This window comes from Branchiostoma floridae, unplaced genomic scaffold (genome assembly GCF_000003815.2).
Source record: "Branchiostoma floridae strain S238N-H82 unplaced genomic scaffold, Bfl_VNyyK Sc7u5tJ_1439, whole genome shotgun sequence".
Lineage (NCBI taxonomy): Eukaryota > Metazoa > Chordata > Leptocardii > Amphioxiformes > Branchiostomatidae > Branchiostoma > Branchiostoma floridae.
In genome coordinates this window covers 1,271,813-1,289,831 of record NW_023365716.1, presented here as the reverse complement: position 1 = coordinate 1,289,831, position 18,019 = coordinate 1,271,813, and the positions used below count along the sequence as shown (strand labels likewise).

General features: G+C 45.6%; 2 protein-coding genes across 2 annotated transcripts in view; both read left to right on the top strand.

The window, feature by feature from the left end:
- LOC118407709 (zinc finger protein 501-like) overlaps positions 1–18,019 on the top strand; it is a 482,642-nt gene that overhangs the window by 199,624 nt on the left and 264,999 nt on the right. The gene's annotated exons all lie outside the window — the stretch shown is intronic.
- Positions 8,206–10,189, top strand: LOC118407644 (homeobox protein GBX-2-like). Its single transcript, XM_035808158.1, has 2 exons — positions 8,206–8,686; positions 9,309–10,189. The coding sequence occupies exons 1-2, from the start codon at positions 8,383–8,385 to the stop codon at positions 9,761–9,763; spliced, it is 759 nt and encodes a 252-aa protein (XP_035664051.1). The 5' UTR covers positions 8,206–8,382; the 3' UTR covers positions 9,764–10,189.

Below are 18,019 nucleotides of genomic sequence, written 5' to 3'. Positions count from 1 at the left end.
TGCTGGTAGATAATCTCCAAGCAGATCCTACGGTGTCATAAGATAACATCAAAGCTGGCCTACGAGTATAGCCGGCCAAAGGGAGTCAAATGGGCACCGGTGGGTTTGATACTACTAGCATACATTTTGCGACCGTACAATCTGCTTTGAGATCAGGCTAGTCACACCTGCTGGTGGAACGGTTTCCCCATTTCACCTTCCAGTGGCTGAGAACAAAAGGCGATTAGATAATCTGCAACCGCAGGCGATCGGCGGTTATTCTGTGGGCATGTTGCGGCTTGTGCACGCTAAACAAGTACTTAGACGGGATGAAAAACTTGCAAAAATATTGAAGAATGCGATTGCAGTCCAACATAGAAGTGGTAGTACTAGTAGCCTACTGTGTTCTGCCTATAAAGTGGTCTGGACCAAGATTCTCCATCAGTAATCAGTGGCCTTCTAAAACGTTTGCAGAACGAGACAAGCGGTGTACATAGCGAGGGAAGCCCTTCATTGCGCCGAGACAATGAGTGTATGTGGGGAAGAATTTCGAAGACTCCTTCAAAACGCCTGTAGTCCGAGACAATGAGTGTATGTGACAAGAGAAGCACTTCAAAACGCCTGCCGACCCAGACAATGAGTGTATGTCACGCAAGAAGCCCGTCAAAACGCCGTCCTAGACAATAGGTGTATGCGTCAAAGAAGACCCTAAAATGCCTGGAGACCGAGACTATAACTTGAATAAGTGTATGTGACAACAGAAGCCCTTCTAAACGCCTGGAGACCCAGACAATAGGTGTAAATGACATGAGAAGCCATTTAAAACGCCTGGAGATCCAGACAATAGGTGTATGTGACAAGAAAGGCCCTTTAATACGCCTGGAGACCCAGACAATGGGTGTATATTGCAAAGAAGCCCTTCCAAACGCCTGCCGACCGAGACAATAGGTGTGTATGGTTGACCCAGTGGGAGTTCCACTTGTGCCGACAATAGCGGCTCCTTGTGACTTCACAACTTCTGTCAGCGATCCGCCCCAACAATCCGCCGTCCCCAGGCCACGCCCCCGCCATTACCATATAAACATGCCTGCAGGCCGACAGACACAGGGTCAGATTCCAGCTGGCGGGCTTACAACGCTTCTCTCCACTTCTACACAAACTCTAGCAACTCACAGCAACTTTTACTACACATTTCAACCCTCTGGTGTTATCTGCGTGTTGTATGTGCGGTTAGAAGTGCGAGATTTCTGACAGGAAAGTCTGTAAACACCCCGGCGGGTTCCAGTCGACTGGGTCTGTCCCCATACTTCTACCTCATCCATCATTCTGAGCTGACATGTGCCGCTCTACATGCGGACAGACGACACCCCGCACACCAGGCCGTGCCCCAGATAGAGAAATCTCGGAATAAATCAGCACTTCGTCCTCTGGACTGTAGTGTGGGGACAAAACAGCGATTCTATAATTACTAGTACTTGGTTAGTTGGTAGGAGATTCGACCACGACAAGGACGTCATTGACCACAGTTTGCAAACGGCAATTCTATGACAGGCAAACTCCTCTGATTTTATTCACAGTGTATTTGGTCAATGAAGTTCGACTATTTATCAACGTTACAACCAACAAAATAATTCTAAAGAGGAATACATTTAGTAGAGCGCGGTGATGCCGCGATCAGTCTGTTTGTGTCCAAAATACTCCGCACGGCTTCTCTCTTAGCAGAAGTAAGGCTCCAACATATTTTTGCACGTCTCTTTATTTTGATATGGTTGGCCGACAAGAAAGAAATATAGAAAGCAAGAAAGAGAACAGGATTTAAAAAGATGCATTAAAGGCGTCAAAAGCCAGTCGGACCCTAACCTCTGCTTTGATTTGAATTGAGAGTCCAAGCGACCGGTGAGGCCCCAACTCAACGGCGTATACATAACGTCCTTGTTTATACCAAACATCCCAACAAAAGTGTGTGTATTACAGTAAAACTGCGGCGGCATTTTCACACAGACGACCCGACAAAGGGCCGAGATCACCCTTTCAGTGGTTTAATGATGGAGGCGGACACGAGCCGAGCTAAATCAAACTTCTCCAGCCACTTTATATAGAACCTGTATCTTTGTCCGATCAGCAAAGGCTTTGCGGAGTTTGTGTAGCGGGGAACACCACACGGAGAAATACCGGGAGGTGCGAACATCGGGGGACGGCTATGGGATACTTCGGGAGGCTTTTCTTGCTAAAGAGAGTAGAGTAAAATTTGGAAGGCTTTCCTTGTAGAAAAAGTGGGTATCAATTAATCAAAGAAAAGATGAAAATTTGCCTTAAAATTCGCAAACCGTGCCCGAAGGAAAGTTGAAGTGGTATAGAGCGTTTGTGTATTTAACAGGGAAGGGTGATGGAATACTGTACAGTATATAAATTCGAATCAATTAAAAGCGAAATGACTAATCTATTTCAATAGTACCAGAAGCTTTTAACTCCATATTATAAAGTGTAACTCCTCTAGAATTTGTCTATACTGTCATCAAGACATCAAGAAACTTGTAGTAGTTGACAGGCTCCTAGCCTCCATAGCAGGCTTTCTGCGGCCTTTTTTTTTGGCTCATAGTTTGCTGGCCATTTCTATTTGTACTCGGTCGCTGATTGCTAGCGTTTTCTGATAGCCGGCTATGAGCCAAAAACAGGCCACAGAAAGCCTGCTATGGAGGCTAACAGGCTCCATAGATTCCTTGAAAAGACCAAATGGACTGCAGAATGGACCCTTCGTCCGGCTTACATCTGGCTTGTTATTTATTCCTTATATCTGTAGCCACCTATAGTCTGGTACAAACTGGAGCCACCCAAAAAGTCTGTTCGAGACTAGAGAACACACCAGACTAGACGAGTTGGGCGTGCCCTGCAGCGAGGCGTCATCAACAGCGGATCGTTTTAACAGGATAATGACGTCATAAATACGGGATCGTTTGAAGAGGATAATGACTGGTCAATAATTACTCTCCTTACCGGAGACACACGACAAGTACCCACTCCTTAGTAGCCTCCACCAGGCTAGCCTGGATACCAGACCCCAGCCAGACCTCACAAATATCTATCTATTAGAATAAACGCAAGTATTTTTGAGATCGAGCTGGGGTCTGGTATCCAGCCTACCACCAGGCCTTCCAACGGGGGTACAGGGATCGTAAAAGTTTTTACCATTTTCAGCAACTTTAATAGGATCCCGGTCCGAACTAGGAGAACACACACTAGTATTATGGCCTCTGTCAAGAAATTTCTTTAATAATACTTCGTTGCCTGAAAAGTGATAAAATCTTAGTAATAAATAGAGCAAAGAGAGAATAATTTGGCAGGAGAGTTAAGTTGGAGCCTGGTATCCAGCAGTATTCTAGCTCCCGAGTCTCTTCTGTCCTCTTTGCGGAGAGAATAGAAGACACTTGAGAGCTACTATATCAAATACTTCAGTATACCAGGCTAGGAGAGTTGGCCACCAAAGGAGACTGGCTTTGATACCAGCCACTCACCACATTTTTGCCGCTCAGAAATGCCCGACGGAGGCTGCAGTGAAAAGGCGAACGGTTTATCCGAGCGTTTCGCGCCCATTCAGCCGGGATGAGATTAGCGCGGATAATCTTAGGATAATCCTCGGGCCATGAAAATTATCCCCCCTTCAGACGGAGTCCTTGATCCGCCGCGGCTTTGTGTGTCCTGACTCTGGGGACAGCGCGACATTTACAGCAGAATGGCGGCTCGGGACTGGCGGGAAGTTGTAAGGCTTCTCAAGATACCTCAGGTGATGTCTTGACCCGAGGTGACCCCATGTCTTGGTCCGTGTGTGCGACATTTACAGCAGAATGGAGACACAGGACTGGCGGGAAGTTGTAAGGCTTCTTAAGACACCTCAGGTGATGTCTTGACCCGAGGTGACCCCAAATTGATGTCTTGGGTGTTCTTGCTCTGACCAGGTATGAGTCTGTCGGTCTGTCTGTCCGTGTGCCTGTGTGTGCGACATTTGTGCGACAGCAGAATGGAGACTCGGGACTGTCGGGAAGTTGGAAGGCTTCGCAACACACCTCAGGTGATGTCTTGACCGCGGGTGACCCCAAATTACTCTCTTACGGGAAGCGCTGGTGTAATTTTTCCGACTACTACTATATCTACGCCACCCAACCTCTGCTTGGAGAGTAACCCCAAATTGATGTAGAGTGCTTACTCTGCAGATCTGATATCGTGTCCCTGCTCTGACCAGGGATGTGTCTGTCTGTCCGTGTGTGCCTGTGTGTGCGCGACATTTCCAGCAGAATGGCGGTTCGGGACTGTCAGGAAGTTGTAAGGCTTCTCAAGTCACCTCAGGTGATGTCTTCACCGGAGGTGACCCCAAATTGGTGACGTTTTTCGTTCGCTTTGGTGGGTAAGACGGACAAAAAAACGCGGCATATAATAAGAAGGATAGACAGAGGCAGAAAAAGACTACACATAAGAAAAAGCTATGGTCACGATTTTCCTCATCAACCTCTGCTTGGAGAGTGCCGCTAGCCATGCACGTGTTTGATTAATCGTGATTTACATGTGAGGCGGAACCTGTCCCCCTAGCGGTATCCCATGGAACTGCGGCAAACCCTCTCCTTACGGTATCTTTTATCCCTTCATTTTCCACTGGGCGCTCCTGATGCCACAGCCATTCCGGCCACCGCACGCGCCCGGCGTGATTCCGTCCGTCCGACGTTTGATAGATCGTGATTTAGACGTGAACACGTTCCCCTAGCGGTATCCCATAGAACTGCAGTAAAACCTCCCGTTCTTGTATCTTTTATTCCTTCATTTTCCAATGGGCACTTCATTCCGGCCACCGCACGCGCCCGGTGTGATTCCGTCCGTCCGAGGTTTGATAAAGTCCGGGCGTGATTTATGCGGGGCGGCGCGAACGTGCTCCGGCAGAAATGAGCACATTAAACCCTCGTCAGCGGCAGTCAGAGGCCGCAGCATCATGGGCTCTCTGATCCGCCGCAATCATGGGCACGACCCGCCGGGCCCCGGTCTTCATTTATCATCCTAGCCTCGCCCCAGGCTCCATGGACACGACCCGCCGGGCCCCGGGCTGCATTTATCATCCTAGCCTCGCTCCAGGCTCCATGGGCTCTCTGATCCGCCGCAATCATGGGCACGACCCGCCGGGCCCCGGCCTGCATTTATCATCATAGCCTCGCTCCAGGCTCCATGGGCACGACCCGCCGGGCCCCGGCCTTCATTTATCATCATAGCCTCACTCCAGGCTCCATGGGCTCTCTGATCCGCCGCAATCATGGGCACGACCCGCCGGGCCCCGGGCTGCATTTATCATCATAGCCTCGCTCCAGGCTCCATGGGCACGACCCGCCGGGCCCCGGCCTTCATTTATCATCCTAGCCTCACTCCAGGCTCCATGGGCTCTCTGATCCGCCGAAATCATGGTCACGACCCGGGCAAATTTCTCATCATAGCCTCACTCCAGGCTTCATGGGTTGATTTGATCTAGTCTCCAAGCAGACCCTACGGTGCCTTAGAAATAGTATCAAAGCTGGCAAGGCACCAGGTGCCCGTTTGACTCCCTTAGCCGGCTATCTCCCTTTGGCCGGCTATACTCCTTTGCCAGCTTTGATATTGTTTCCAAGGCACCGTAGGGTCTGCTTGGAGACTAGATTTGATCCGCAAAGCTTGCTTACTGCAATAAGCATGTCGTGAAGGCTAACGAAACAGGTAGTCCTCGCTGTTATGATGTCGAGGCTAGCCAGGAAACACTTGGACTACTAGTGTGCACACTAGGCACAATATGTGGTACAAATGTACTACCTAATCTTAGCAACAACGGAGCCTTTTGACGAGTGGCTCTGTCAAATGTGCAGGTCATCTTCAGGCGCTAAGAACACCTGTTGTAACTTGGCCAATATATGAAGTCTTTACGTAATTACCTGTGAGAGGCTAATGATGATCACCAGTTCACCTGTACAGCTTGTCATGGCTCCTAAGGCGTTAAACGTGTCTGTTGTTAGGACAACAGTTACCGGAGTCACCTGTACATGTTATCATGGCTCCTAAGGAGATGTTGTTAGAAAGACATTACCGGAAATCGTCGGTTCCAGACAAAAGCGGCGCTCAGACGACCTGAAGGATTTACTCTGAGCCGGGTCGTTTATACCGGCGGGACGGGATGTCAGGTGGCAACACAGTGCCGACAGTCGGTCAGGTCTACCTTCATTTCTTCTCATTTTTGTTTATTTCTCCCTCCCTTCTCTTCTGTATCTTCTTCCGTGAATCTCTCTCTCTCTCTCTCTCTCTCTCTCTCTCTCTCTTTCTGTCTATGTATTACTCTTTTTCTATCTCACATCTCTCTATGTATCTCTGTATACTAGTATCTCTGTTCTCTCTATCTTTCTCTGTGTGTATCTCTATCCCCTCTATTTTTTCTCACTCGCCTACTCACTCACTCACTCACTCACTCGCTCACTCACTCTTCTCTCTCTCTCTCTCTCTCTCAGTAAATAGTAAACCCCACGAATGTACAGCCCGAACAAACTAGATATTGAACTTGAAGCCAGTCCAAGTGCTCTAATACATTCGATTCGAAGTGACGCACTGAGAAATCTCAGTCCTTCTATTCTCCCTGATAAAACAGACGGAAATCGACCGAAATAATTGTCTTTATTTCTTCTTTTTTTTTTAGTTTGGACCACTACAATGACTAAAGGGGTAGACAATATAGGTAAATAAACATTAGATGGAACAGTCCGACCATTGTTTTGTTATAATGACAATGACAATGACAATGACAATGACAATGACAATGATGTTTATTGCATGTTCATGCCCCAATGGGGCTAAATGCATTAAGTTTGATATAAAGTTAATGACAACAAATAAACAATGATATATCCTAATAATAACTATTTTCTACAAGCTTCGTCCCTCCTCTTAAAACAAGAGTAAACGAACTTACACAGTTCTTCCAATATGTCATAGTTAGTTGATGACATCAGATATTTAAACATGTCTACCTTTGTTATGTTTGTATATTTCTCTTTAACACGTTTAACATTAACAAGGCTATTACGCATATCATTGTACAGAGAACACTCTAGTATATATAGACTAAGAGAGTTGTTCATCTTGCATCCCTGGATACAAGGTTTATAGCAAATTGTTGCCCGTAGGCTAATTGAATGTGACAAAATGGCAGACAATGGTAAATACAGTATTGTAAATAGCCTAGATACCAGACGCCAGCCTGATCTCAAATCTAGATATTTGATGGATATTTTTGGATCTTGCTGGGGTCTGGTATCCAGGCTATATAGGAAATGGCTGACCTCTTTTCCTGAGACAGTGGAAGACGAATGTTCCCACTTTTTCTGTAATGTGTGAGTTTTGTGTAGTTTTCTTTTTTATCAGATCTGTAAAGGAGGGGAAATTAGGGTTGCATTTGGTTGTGAATTTAAAGGGCTCTTTTCTATCTTTATCGTAGACAGTTTGAAATAAAACTGTTCTAAACCATTTCTGCTTCCGCGAAGTGACAAGCTACACAAATCTCAGCTCTGCTTTCCGGCTGAAATAACTGCAACAAATAAACATTACAGGCACAGGAATTAACACTGTGGCGGCACGAACAGAACTAGATATCAAAAACACGACGACTGGTTTGTATCGTACGACTATTGGAATTCTGAATGTAAAATCAAGAAGGATTTATCCAACCCAACAGTTCCGCATCTTGTACTATACCAGAACAAACAGAACAGAACTAGATATGAATTTAAAGTCAGACAACGACTGATTTCTTATTCCACGACTATCGGAGACCTCCATGTAAAATCAAGGCGGATTTATCAAACTTCAAGTTCTACACCCAGTACAACCCGCCCCTGTTCCACCCGACACCCTGACAGTTCTGAAACCTCAGCCCTTCTCTCCTCACGGAGCCGCGACCCGTCTGGGGTCCGAGTTTGCCCGGCAAACATTTCACTTGACGATGAAAACTAAAGAATTCATTAATCATAATTAATAACAGTTGATTAGACTGGCGTGGCCTAACGTCCTAATCGACGTCCCGTTGACCAATCAGAGCGCGCGTCTCTGACAGGTCTGCGGGTCGCTGGGAATGATGGATGATGTGACGTCATGACCCCGTGACCGGGGCGCCTCCCGACCAATCAGCGGGGTCGGCTGGGTGGTCACGTGACGGCCGTGCGGTAATTAGTGACACTTTGAATGGGGAAACGGAGCGTAATTTGAGGAAGACGGATGAGTTTTGGGCCGCACACCCCTCAATTTTCGCCAAGCATGCGGCAAAAGGACCGCGGGGATATGCGGAGAAACAACAAGCGCTGAACCGCCAGAGACACAGGAGAGAGAGGAACGCTGGCGGCGGGAGTTAGCGTGAAAATGCAGCGGCACAGCACCGCATTCAGCATCGAGGCGCTGATCGCCAAGCCCCGGCACGCGCCGCCGGCCGTGTACGGGGGGTACAGCATGTTCGTCCCGCAGCCCTTACTGGTGCAGGCCGGTCCCACCCCGACCCTGCCGCCGGTGCCAGCCAGCTCCATGGCGGCGGGACCTGTCAGCTCCAGCACCAGCGGGCTCCCCGGGCAGACGCACAGCCGGACAGACGCGCACACACAGCCGACAGACCAGCCCGACCTCAGCCCGGACCCGCACGACTCGCGCCCGACATGGTCTCCCGACTCAGGTACGACCTTCTCTAGCCTCCACCAGGCCTTCCTACGGGCACGAATCGTAGAATTACCCCCCAAAATACGGTAAATATTTGGCCAGGAAACTCAGACAATTCGCGAGAAGGTTTCCTGCTCCCTTGGTCGCAAACTATACTCCTCTAACCTGCTAACTCCTCTTGCAAGTTACCTATATATTTGGCCGATTTCTACTATTTTTCCAGCGCTCTATTGAGACTGGTAGATACTACGACCTCCCCTCCCAGATCCTTTATTTACCCCAGGTTGGTGTTTTTTTCTAGCCCGATAAAAACTGCCAAAACCGTTCTGTCAATACCCTCTGTTTGCCCCGCGCCAAGAAGCCAAACTTTGCACTAGTTCCTAAAGACCCGTCGTCGATGTGACTCGCGATTAGAACCCGCCTTGAGTGATAAGCGGGCGGGTTTTATCCGTCTTGATTCCGTTTTTCTGCGTCCCCTGAAATGTCTGGAACACTTGTGACGTTTCCTGCAGACGGCTGTGAACTGTTAGCTCTCGTGTCGCGACCTAAAATGGCCGCAGTGTGCTCTGCTTTCATCACCGGCTGTGGCGCTTGACTTTTTGTTATAACCGTTTCTCTTTTCCTTTCCTTCCACTCAGGATCAGGAGCCCAGGACGGCGTGCCCGACACCACAGGCGGGGAGGACCCCGACTCCAACCCCGACAGCGACCTGGAGCTAGACGGGGCGGACAAGTCGCCCAGCCCGACGCACGGGCTCGGCAGCCCCGCCGTACCCGGGGGGAAGACCCGGCGGAGGAGAACCGCCTTCACCTCCGAGCAGCTTCTAGAACTGGAAAAGGAATTCCACAGTAAGAAATACCTCTCGCTAACCGAGCGATCCCAGATCGCGCACGCGCTCAAACTCAGCGAGGTGCAGGTGAAGATTTGGTTCCAGAACAGGAGAGCGAAGTGGAAACGGGTGAAGGCCGGGAACACCAACACCCGCGGACCCAACCCCAACCCCAAAATCGTGGTGCCGATCCCCGTCCATGTGAACCGCTTCGCCATGAGGAGTCAGCACCAACAGATCGGCAAGTCTCACCAGGGTTTGTGACGGGACGGACACAAGGTAGAACTCCACTGTAAATGTAATATGGACACATGTGTAGTTCACGAGCAATATTAGTTTATAATGAATACAGTGCAAGGGACGGAGAACAGGGGTAACGTGGCTGGGAAATCGCCTTTATAAAGTTTATTTACGTCCGGAAACGATCTTTTTTCTGGTACGCTAAAACATTTCAGGTCGGTTTGCTGAATTTTAAAATTGTGATGGAGTAGGGTGCGAGCGTTGTGTGAAGAGAATGAATATGGAAGACCATGTAAACAGTTCGTCTTCTGAAAGCTGTGTTTAGAAATCAAGAAGAACTCTGTAATGAATTCTAACTTTATCCCCGAATGCCATAACATTTCTTCACGTCGAAACGTCGGTGTGCATTGTAAACTTACTAAGAAATTACAAAAGGAAACTAAAAACTTTTGATGTTTTGTGAGTGAATGAAAAGTGTCCCGACACAGTCCAGACTACCGGTAGTCCGAGTGTCGGCTGTTGTCGGCTCAGTATCACAAAGGGAAGCCATAAGAATGGCGGCGTGTGAGACATAGGAGTCATGAATACCTTCTCATTTCGCGAAGTGAAAATTGCCATGTTTTTGTGTCGGTTTCTAGACAAAAGGCAGAAATTTAGCGCCTTTGTTCGTGTGTTAAATCGAGTCGCCAAACAACAAGGTCGGCTCGGTTTGATGAGACAGAAACCCGTTCGGCCTGACATATGGCTTCACATTCACTAGCCTTCGTCAACCATGTGCGGTATCAAAACGTACGGATTTTACAATTTTTCAAACAGAATAACGTATTGAAATCTTTCTCATTCTTTTACTGAAATGTTGACAGTAAAATCGTACCGTTGACAGTGTTCCCTGGCCCCAGAGTGGCAGTGAAATCTCCAAGCTTCCCCACTCATTTTACCGACCGCGAATCGCTGACATACTTAGCAGAATTTCACAGGAAACTCCAGCCAAATTGCCCGGTCCAACCCTGCGACATTCCCCCTGGTTTCCCGAGGGTTAGCAGAAATATTAAAGCGGGTTTGTGACAGCAGAGGTACTCATTTCTCCGTTTACACTAGGAGCGAGTTTTTAGCCACGACGTTTCTTTCACAGCAGTTAGAACGGACGGACAATGGTACAGAATAATGGGCGATGTAAATTTCTATGGTATATTTCCGCAGACAATGTTGTATAGTTGTCACCAGAGTTATTGTTATAGATGACTTAATTCCCTAGATTTATTTCGACAGTATTGTATTCGCCTGGTTCGCTTCCATTAAATTATTATATTTGAAGACAGATTTGCCGGGTTGTTGCTGACAGGCTGTATTATGTGTTGTGTCGGGTGAAGGGTGATAGATATGTCCGTGTGTCGTCTCAGGGTCTGTTTTCTTCAAGACAAATGTCTTACGCGATTTCCACGTCTTCATCTTCCCCTGATATACGTCTTAGGTCGGCGCCCGAGCGTCTTATTTCCCAAGGAACCGCGCGACGTTCTTGGTTTTGTCTCAGGTACAATTTCAGATCCCAAGGAGTTCCAGACGTAACACTTTCTCACATACAGTCCCTTATTCAGTAGCGCAAGAAATGTCAAAACAAGCTTCATTCAATTGTGGATGGATAAATTCTGGTGTCAAACGATTCTGACGTGGTCAAACAAAAATAATTATGCTTCTGTAAACTTACCTTTAAATGTTGGTGGCTATTAGAACATTTTAACGTCAATCTCGGAGTCTAAACTTCCTTGTTGTTTTGCAGCGTTTTGATAATAGCACAGCTCTATAGTCTGACAGTGGTACAGTTGTAGTATTTGTGTTTGTGTCAGTTCCAGTTGTCCTACATTTAGAAATGATTTATGACCTCGTGACAACTAGCATACAATGTTAGTCTTTATTATGTTGTCACGTATGTAACAGCCGGCTGGCCCGTACTGCTGTCCCGAACGGTGGCTCGTCTATGGGGCGTTTCAAAACATCCTGGCAAAACTATAGAGAACTTCCGATAGACAGATTCAATCATGACGTTATAGAATTTTTTATACAACTAGAGCTGGTTTGTTTTGTATAGGTGAAGACTCAAACAAGCCCCAATTGAATTCTCGTACATTACACTACATAACAGCCAGCTGTCCCGACCAGCGGGTTGGCTATGGGACATTCTATAACGTCCCGACAAAACTGTGTACAACTCCTGATACTGGCAGACATATTTCAAACCGGAGTTTTAGTCATTTCTTTTACAAACTAAGCCTTGTGGACAACCTATAAATGACTTGTGCTTTAAATAAATAAATACACAAACAAACAGACAGACTCTAGCTGCCACATACGGCTGGGTAACCGTTTCATTTGGAACGCTGTTGCAGCCTCAATGGCTGGGTTTTCGGCTATTATGTTGCGTATTATAATTCTGTTTTTCTTATACCATATCTGTTCAAAACCCGGGGTTTACCAGAAATAATATGTAGACAGAGAACAGCACGTGGTATACCGACTGCTTTAGAATTAGATTTAGAACAGCAGACAGGCTACAAGTCCTAAAACGTCGGACCGTTTCAAACTCTACCCAGTCGTCTGAGTTACTCTTATCTCTTGTATCTTATTTCTTTTCTACTCAATCTTGACCTGAAGGTTGGCTGAAGCTAGCCGCTAATTTGTCCCCTCAGAATCGCTGATCTTAACTCTCCAGTCGTTCCCTGCAGAGAAAAGAGAAATCCGGCCATCAATAGTTTCTGTTGACAGGAGTAGAAAAGACTGACTGTCCGCTAGTAACTGTCCGCGGGCTCGTCTGTCTGTCTGTCCGAGAACTGTGGCGTCTCGTCTGGTGCTGTTTCGAAGAAGTACTACCGGTACAAATTGACAAGGACACTACTTGTCTTTGTGAAGCCAGGATTTTCAGTTATCTTATGGACAGATATCAAACAGAGCTCACTATGCCCTTTACAAATGCACGGAATCACAAGCCCCTATTATTCCTACCTATATCTAGTCCCTGACCTGTGGTGGTAGAAAATGATCACATAAGATGGAAAATGGAAATTTTACATTTCCATACTCGCAAAAATGTGTTTTTCATTTCTAACTGGTCTGGTGTTGTAGCATATCAACTTAAACATTCCCGGAAATCTGTATTTATTGTTTGTTTATTTATTTGTTCCCATATTGCCAAGCAAGGGTGGCCTGCGCGGTGACAACCGCAGTCTTTTACTGTGAGGTCCTAGAAATGTTATAACAAAGTTCTAGCTTCAGTACATGTTCTACATTTGTCAGACGAAATGCTTCAGTGTCTGTTCATGCTTGCTTGTTGGTTTGTAGAGTATCCACATTCTCACACGGGTCTGACCAAACTAGAATTCCCAACTCCCTACATTTTCTGTGAATCAAGTTTCTTAGTATCTAAAATCTATAATCTTACAGCAGCAACAACAACAAACGTTAAAATGTTCGCATCAAACTCGAACTCAGCAAACTTCCTTGTGATTTTGCAGAAGCACTGTTATTGCAGTAGACTACATTATTGCACAGGTCTGAGTCTGAAGCCTGCCCACCACACAGGAGTATTTATTATTGTTGACAATGAACAAGAGGGCTGTCAGACATCTTTTATCTTCACCAACCTTCAGTTGTCAGGGCCAAACGTTTCAGCTAGCTGGCCCCGCGTTCTACCAAACTACAGACGAAACCAAGGACATTATAGTTTTTGTTTTTATACAAGACGCTTTTGGACAAACAGAAGACTCTGGCATCCATTCTGAATGCCCAACAAACGCAGTATCAGAAATATTTTATATTGAGCAAGCACTACACTTGACTGCATGTCAACTTTTATTTTATTTTATCTCTCCGCTACATCTAAACGCTCATACAAACCAAGGACATTATACAAGTCGTCTGTGTACAAACAGAAGACGAGTAGATCTTGTCAACATGCCATGTAACCATTTTAATCACCCTGACATCCATTCTGAATTCCTTACTAAAACAATATCATAAATATTTTATGTCCAACAAACAATACAAATTAACAAGGACACTACACGTCAATCCAGGATGTTCAAATTTCAGTTTTCTGAGGGACAAATACAAATTCAGATAAGTCACCAGCCCCTGTCTAACCCCTGACCGGGTCGTGGGAGAAAACATAGACATAAGATCGAAATTGTACCTCTCTAGTGTCATAAAAACAGTCTTAAAACTCTATTATTTTCATTCCTAACGAATCTAGACTAAGCAAATTAGCAATAATAGGATTTCTATAGATTACTGTCAAGTTAGATGTTTGAGTTAGCTTGTTTGATCCCACAATGAAAGATAAGAGACTTCCTTTACTATAAATAGTACAAATATCTCCACACGCCTGCCCTTTTAACCCCACCTCTTATAACTGTTCTGAACAGAAACGGACAGAATGTGTAACCAGTGATTAGTATAGTATTTATAGTTAGTCTAAATAGTAAATTGCAGTTCAACTCATCTGTTTGCCCAACTTGTTGCCTTGTAGGAATCCGTTGTGTGTCTGTCTCTAAAGACTAAACCCCAGAAGTGATATAAACATTACATAGACTATTGATTGCACCGAACAGCCGATTGATATACCCAGTGCAAGTCATGATGGAATCAACTAGAGCAAGGTTTTATGAGTCCTCCTTGACTAGAGAGAATTTTCGGTTAGGTACTAAGGAAGTGTAGAATTTCAGTTTGGACCATTCTTTGTTATGACGATTATAATGATAATAATAGCTTCATTCCAAAATCAAAACAGCTGTATAGACTCCACAACATGAGAGGAGAAATCAAATATTTAAATGAATTAAAAGGGAAATGGCATTCTCTATTCATACTATGATAATATTTGCATGGTAAAACAAAAGGCCAAAAAATATTCGAGCATTTTGTGCTGAAAATAGTTGGGTAGCCCCGGCTGTATTTCTTACAGCCGAATAAATCAAAATAAATCAAAACTATTGATGAACAGTTGAAGCAACATACTTGTTGTGAACCGAGACATGTCAGTCAATGTGTGGAGAAACATTTTCCCTGTCGCCACGTGTGCGACACTGCGGACTTTATCGATTTTCACACCCATAAACTTTAAAGATGTTGGTTCTTAACTCTCATAACACAGTCCGTTATGAAGTGACAAATCCATAACGTTTTGTATGATGCATATGGTTGCGAGTTCGGTTATTTTTTTATGACGGCCTCAGTAGAATTGTAGTCAGAGTAGGGTTTTAGCCAGCCCGGAATCATTTTCCGTCCCCTCGATTTTGAATGGCTTTGGTGCAGCGTTCCAAGTAGGGGGGTCCGGGAGCATGCTCCCAAGGAAAATTTTGAAATCTAGGCCCTCTGAAACACTATTTCCTGCATTTTGAGGGTAAAAATTTGCTCACAGAGGACGGAATGGGCAAGAATGTTTGAGCCCGAGTGAGTTTAGCTCCGAATGTCAGGCGGAACGTTTGTCTCCTGTCACACACTCAGGTTTATGTGTGATTGATGAGTTGAGCCGGGGGCGACACAGATGGGAAATTTACCCACCCAGTAAAACGGCAGGTCAGAGGTGTCGGTTTTACTAGGGGGAAAACATGTAGGAACTTCTGGATTAGGAACAACTTTTCGTTTGTTTTCAACCGAAATCAAATCTTAAACTGAAGCAAATTATTACGGGTAATAGACTTATTACAGATGGGAAATTTACCCACCCAGTAAAACGGCAGGTCAGAGGTGTCGGTTTTACTAGGGGAGAAACATGTAGAAACTCCTGGATTAGGAACAACTTTTCGTTTGTTTTCAACCGAAATCAAATCTTAAACTGAAGCAAATTATTACGGGTAATAGACTTATTACAGATGGGAAATTTACCCACCCAGTAAAACGGCAGGTCAATGAAAGGGTGGCGGTTTTACTAGGGGAGAAACATGGATGAAATACTGTCAGAGTTAGGAATAACTTTTTTTACGGAAATCGAACTTTGAACGGCTCCAAACTATTAGAGGGGAAGACAACGAAATTTGGTTGTAACAATAAAACTACAAAATGACTTACAGTTGAGTTAGAAATTAGTTTCTTTTATAGAGGGTAAACATGTATAAAATAGTGTGTTAGGAACAACTTCTCGTTTGTTTTTAACTGAAATTGAACTTTGAACTGATCCAATTATTTACAGGAAATAGACCTATTAGAATTAGAGGACAGAACGAAATTTGCTGGAGTAAAATGAAATGAGAGCAAGTCTGACACACCGAATAGTAAACAAAGTTTCACAACAGTTGAACGAAAATCTGTAAGTGCGCCTTACAACAATATTACAGTTTTGTAAGAATTCATCGTAATTTTCTTTTTTTCACGCCATATGACAGTAGAGTAGGATATATAGTCCACTGTCATAATGTCAGGAATTATTACCAGCTAAACTCACTACAAGCGACCCTTCCATATATTTGAGAACAGACAGCAAAGCTAATCCTGACTCCCCACAGTTGTCCCACTCCATCCCATCATCGAATAGAGTCTAGTAGAGATGAGTATGGTATAAACTATGATACTGATAGTCCACTGTCATAATATCAGGAATCATTACCAGCACAAGTCACTACAAGTAACCCCTCCATGTTACAGAAGTGTAAGAACAGACTGACAGAAGCTAACCCTGGACCCCAGAGTTGTCTCATGCCGTCCCGTCATCTTATATCCTAGTAGAGATGATTATGATAGAGTCCAATACTGATAGTCCAATGCTATTATATCAGAAACCATTACCAGCACAACTGACTACAAGCACACCCCTCCATGTTACAAGTGTAGAACAGACAGCGAAGCTAACCCTGACAACCCAGAGTTGTCCCACACCCTCCCATCATCGCCCTTCCCCCTAGTGTTTAGCCTGTAATAAATTTGACCCTGTTTAAGCACCTGACACTTTGTGTTCCGATCCGCTTATTACGTGAGAACACGGGGTCAGTAATAAACACACGGTGGGACGGGCGCTGAATGGCAAGTACGCTCAACCGTGCCACTGACAACACTACTCTCCGAGCAGAGGTTAGGTGCTGAATCGGGTGTTGAATGGCAAGTACGCTCAACCGTGGCACTGACAACACTACTCTCCGAGCAGAGGTTAGGGCGCTGAATGGCAAGTACGCTCAACCATGGCGGGGTATTCCCCAAGCAGAAACGAGAAAGCCTTTTTTGGCTGGCGGATTTCAAGAAACAATATAAAATAGAAAGCCTAATACAAACGACTAAAAAAAAGTAAAAAAAAACAGCCGGAGCCTAACCTCTGCTTGGACAGTAGGTAGCAGTTAGGCAGAGTCGTTCGTACAACACTTTTCTCCAAGCAGAGGTTAGGCTCCGACTGGCTTTTAACGACTTCCTTTGCGTTTTTGTCTGACGTTCTGGTTTTCTTCTTGTCCTCCGGCTAAACCTGATATGATTAGAAAACCGATAAAAAAACACACAAAAAAGACGTCCAAAACAAATTGTGGTCTAACCTCTGCTTGGAGTGTATTTAAACTGTGCCGCTCGAACTCTCGAGGTAAATACTACTAGTATGTCGCGATGACAAGAAGCGAGAAGAACACAGGACGGATCACAGAGAACGGTGCAAAATCAGCCGGGAAACTGGCGAAGTTGACACGTCAGTTGTGGCGACTGTGTGAAGACAGTGTCGCGTCTGTGTGAGTGTGACAGTGCCACAGAAGGTGTCGCACAGCCGGTGTCGCAGCGCAGACGTCCCGCTGAAGTTTGTGCCACCAGGGTGACGGTCCCACAGCCGGACGGCGAGGTGTGAGGGACACGGACTTGACACCGTCACACCTCCAGACTAGCCTCCACCTCGCTGGTACTATTTCCAGCGAGCTGTGGTATCCGATTCACGGACAAGCTAATTTTCAACAGCAACTCGCTCAAGCAAAGTTTGATGGGGAATTGTGAACTTGTTATAATTTCGGCCCCATTTTATTTTCTCTCTCTCTCCCTGTGTGTGTGTGTCTACACTTGTGTGTGTGTGTTGTGTGTGTGTGTGTGTGTATGTGCGTGCAAGGAGGTTGTCAGTGTGTGTGTGTGTGTATGTGTCTGTGTGTGTGTGTTGTGTGTGTGTGTGTGTCTGTGCGTGCAAGGAGGTTGTCAGTGTGTGTGTGTGTGTGGGGGGGGGGGTTCTGTGTGTTAACTTTCACGTGAACTGACTCTCCTGGACAGTTTTCCCCATTTTTCCGAATTCTACGACCCGTACTGCCGAAGTAAGGCCCTACAAAACTGCAGTCTACT